Source organism: Notolepis coatsorum (assembly GCF_963971535.1).
Source record: "Notolepis coatsorum genome assembly, chromosome: 7".
Lineage (NCBI taxonomy): Eukaryota > Metazoa > Chordata > Actinopteri > Aulopiformes > Paralepididae > Notolepis > Notolepis coatsorum.
In genome coordinates this window covers 20,347,525-20,351,188 of record NC_140171.1, presented here as the reverse complement: position 1 = coordinate 20,351,188, position 3,664 = coordinate 20,347,525, and the positions used below count along the sequence as shown (strand labels likewise).

The 3,664-nt window shown below is 49.8% G+C and overlaps 1 protein-coding gene across 1 annotated transcript in view; it reads left to right on the top strand.

The window, feature by feature from the left end:
- Positions 1-1,941, top strand: part of prss12 (serine protease 12) — a gene marked incomplete at its 3' end in the record, with an annotated part of 36,305 nt that extends 34,364 nt beyond the window's left edge. Inside the window, exon 9 of the mRNA XM_084318210.1 lies at positions 1,845-1,941. Within this exon, the coding sequence (XP_084174336.1) occupies positions 1,845-1,941 (97 nt within the window). The remainder of the gene's footprint in view (positions 1-1,844) is intronic.
- Positions 1,942-3,664: the final 1,723 nt, after the last annotated feature.

Below are 3,664 nucleotides of genomic sequence, written 5' to 3'. Positions count from 1 at the left end.
AAATATTGTGGAATTTTTCGGTACAACCTCTGATAGTATACCTGATCTTCTACAGTTTAATAATGATACATGACCTCTCTCATCCAGTGGCCGTAGACAGGTGAACCCCGGTCCTTCCATTTGAACAGTATCAGCCTTCTGGCCAAAAGTGAGCAGAAGGCCAGCATTCTAGATTCCCAACATCTCAAAAGCTCGGTTTCTGGCGGATCTGGAGCTGGATGGTCGGGCCAGGAGTTCCTCTATGTATGCCCGGGGCGAGACCGTTTAAAGGCACACGCCGACATTTTGGGAAATTAGCTCATCGTCTTCTCCAGAGAGAGACAAGAAGATAGATACCAGCTTCCTCTCTGTAACATTCGGTAGAAAGCTGTAAACAATGAAGCACAATGAATGGAAGCGGACATGGCCAGTTAGCCTAATAGGCATTGTCCAACTAACACCTCTCCCGAACGCTTAACCGGCCATGTCCGCTTCCATTCATTGTGCTAAGCTAGGCTAACGTGCAGCCAGATAGCTTTCTCCTGAACGCACAGAGAGGAAACTGGTATCTATCGTTCTTGTCTCTCTCTGGAAAAGACGGTAAGCGAATTTCCCAAATGTTGGCGTGTTCCTTTTAAGGCTTTGTAGGCAAACATGATCATTTTTTATTTTTTTTTCCTCCTTTTCCTCCGATTTTCTCCCATCCCAATGTTAGTCGTTATGCCAATTCCAATCCCCTTCCTGGTCGCTGCGCACTTACCCCCCACAGTCGGTCTGGGAGAGTGGAGGCTATCACGTGCTTCTCCGACACACGTCTAGCCAATCAACCGCTTCTTTTCACCTGGCAGCGCGGACTCTCACTGAGAGGGCGTTACGTGTGGAAGGATCACACTATCCCACTTAGATCCTATCCGCGATTAGCAGGCGCCCCGACCGAACTGTAGGAGTCGCTGTTTACAACGACCCGGACCCACCCCGCCAGCTTCTCCCACCCTCTAATACTGCCAATTGTATTAGTGTGAACGGCCAGCCAAGCTGGTGACAACCCCGGAGCTGTGAGCTGGATTCGAACAGGCGAATCCAGCGTCTCCGGGGTTGGTGATGAACGCAATCTCCGCTACGCCACCTGACCGCCCAAACATGATAATTTTTTAATTCACTCTCTGCTTCACAGGGAGCCAGTGTAGGGATGGAAGGACTGGGGAGATGTAGTCCCTCAGCTCCTCACCCCCCCTCTCTGTTACCCTGCATGGGTTCATGGGATGTTACTGGGTGATATCTGGTCCTGCTGCAGGTTATTGGAACGGCAGCACAGATGGGGAAATATTAATGGTAATTGCTAGGGTGAGGAAACGTCAGAGTGCTGACATTAAATGGTAAATGGACTGCATTTATATAGCGCTTTTTATCCAAAGTGGCAGAGGCAACCATGCACGGTCATCGGGAGCAGTTATAGTAGCAGTTATGTAGCAAGCGTCTTGCTCAAGGACACTTCAACACACTTCCCGGGAGGAGCTGGAATCTAACCGGGAAACTTGACCAGAGGACCACTCTACCTCCTCAGCCACTGTCGCCCCTATGAGACCTCCATTTACGACGCGCCAGAGTCCTGACATTCTACAACAGGATCGCTCTGCATCACACTGAACTCTGACTGGCTCCAGGCTGCCCCTTCTGTTTAGAGAGTCTATCATCAGTCTCTCTCTCTCTCTCTCTCTCTCTCTCTCTCTCTCTCTCTCTCTCTCTCTCTCTCTCTCTCTCTCTCTCTCTCTCTCTCTCTCTCTCTCTCTCTCTCTCTCTCTCTCTCTCTCTAAATCTCTCTGTTTTCAGTTTACACCTCATCACACGGTTCTTGTGTCTCTCAGCGCTGGAAATTCCATCACATCACGCAGCACACATTTCTCCCACATGTTCTTTGTTCCAGGGTTGCTCAACGGTTCCACGGGGGTCGTCAGGAGATGAAAAGGTGTGGTATGCAACGAGACGTAAAAGAATAATCAGCGCGTCCCAAGCCGGAGCCCCGGGACCTCTTTGGTCGGGCGTTCCAGCAATGTCTAGCAAGGCCTCAGAGTATTTACTGTTTCCAGAGTATTGACTGGTTGCAACATTTCTGCAAGTCCCGCTTGCACTTGTTACGCCTAATTCATACTCAGACGTCAAAGTGGTTGCGAAGGTTGTGGCCGAGCTGGTCAACTGGTCAACAATGGAACTGCGCGTCAAATCGACGCGAGCTGACACGGACGGACAGAGTGTTCCTCTGACATACTTCCGTATTTACCAGTTTATCATCTCGGGAGCTCAGTTCCACTATCGATCGTGATTAAGTACATTACAAACATGGCCCAAATAGAAGAAAGACTGGCCGAGGATGTCCGGAATATAGCCATTTTGTACAATACATCACACAGCACATCCGCCTAGTGGTTCGGCGGTGTACTGCAACCCACGCGTTGAACATTATGTGGGAGTGTGTCGGTCTAGCTCCCACGCGTTGAACCGATGTGGGAGTGTGTCGGTCTAGCTCCCACACGTTGAACCGATGTGGGAGTGTGTCGGTCTAGCTCCCACGCGTTGAACCGATGTGGGAGTGTGTCGCTCTAGCTCCCACGCGTTGAACCGATGTGGGAGTGTGTCGGTCTAGCTCCCACGCGTTGAACCGATGTGGGAGTGTGTCGGTCTAGCTCCCACGCGTTGAACCGATGTGGAGTGTGTTGGTCTAGCTCCCACGCGTTGAACCGATGTGGGAGTGTGTCGGTCTAGCTCCCACGCGTTGAATATCAGTGAAAGCCGACGTTGATGCACATCTCTGCCTTTACTGTTGCTATGTACTACAGCTGATTACCACAACAAATGAAAGAACGCTGCTCTCCAGTTTGATTGGATATCAAGTGTCATTAATACACGTTCTCCAACAATGTCTTTTGACACCGACACCCCCCCCCCCCCCCCTTGTGATTGTCCTGTAATGGTACACCAAACACTGCTCTCTTGCTTATCATTCTTTTCCGTCTGGTGTCAGAGCACTGATGTGTGTGGAAGTACCCGAAGACAGGTTGATTGATGGATCATCTGTCATTTCACAGGCTAATGAACTCGAGACAAATGGACTGGACTCCAATAAAATGGACTGCATTTATATAACAGCTTTTTAATCCGAAGCGCTTTACGACTTGTGCCTCGCAGTCACCCGTTCACTCACACGTTCACACGCCGACGGCGGAGGCGACCGTGCAAAAGGTGCCGACCTGCTCCATCGCGAGCAGTTAGGGGGTTAAGTGTCTTGCTCAAGGACACGTCGACGCGCTGTTGTGTTGAGAGGAGCCGACTTTGGGTCTTTGAAAAGCGCTATACAAAGTAAATGAATTATAATCTAATCGGGAACGACGACTGCTCTACCTCCTGAGCCACTAGGACCAATTATTCTGGATCTAAACGAGTAGTCTTATTATAATCCAAATTTGGTGTTGTGTCCAGTGGAATAACCAAAGACATTTTTTTAAAGTGTTGGGAACGGCTGCTTTAAAGTCTTTGTGAATGCTGTGCTACATACAGAAGTATTTCGCCGTCGTACACAACGCTTTCTGCCAATGCTGTCGATAGAGCCCCTGGCGTATTGCCAGCTACTTTTATGAGGCACTTTGAAATGGGCCCCTAGTCAGAGCCAAGATAACAGCCAGTCTAAGGG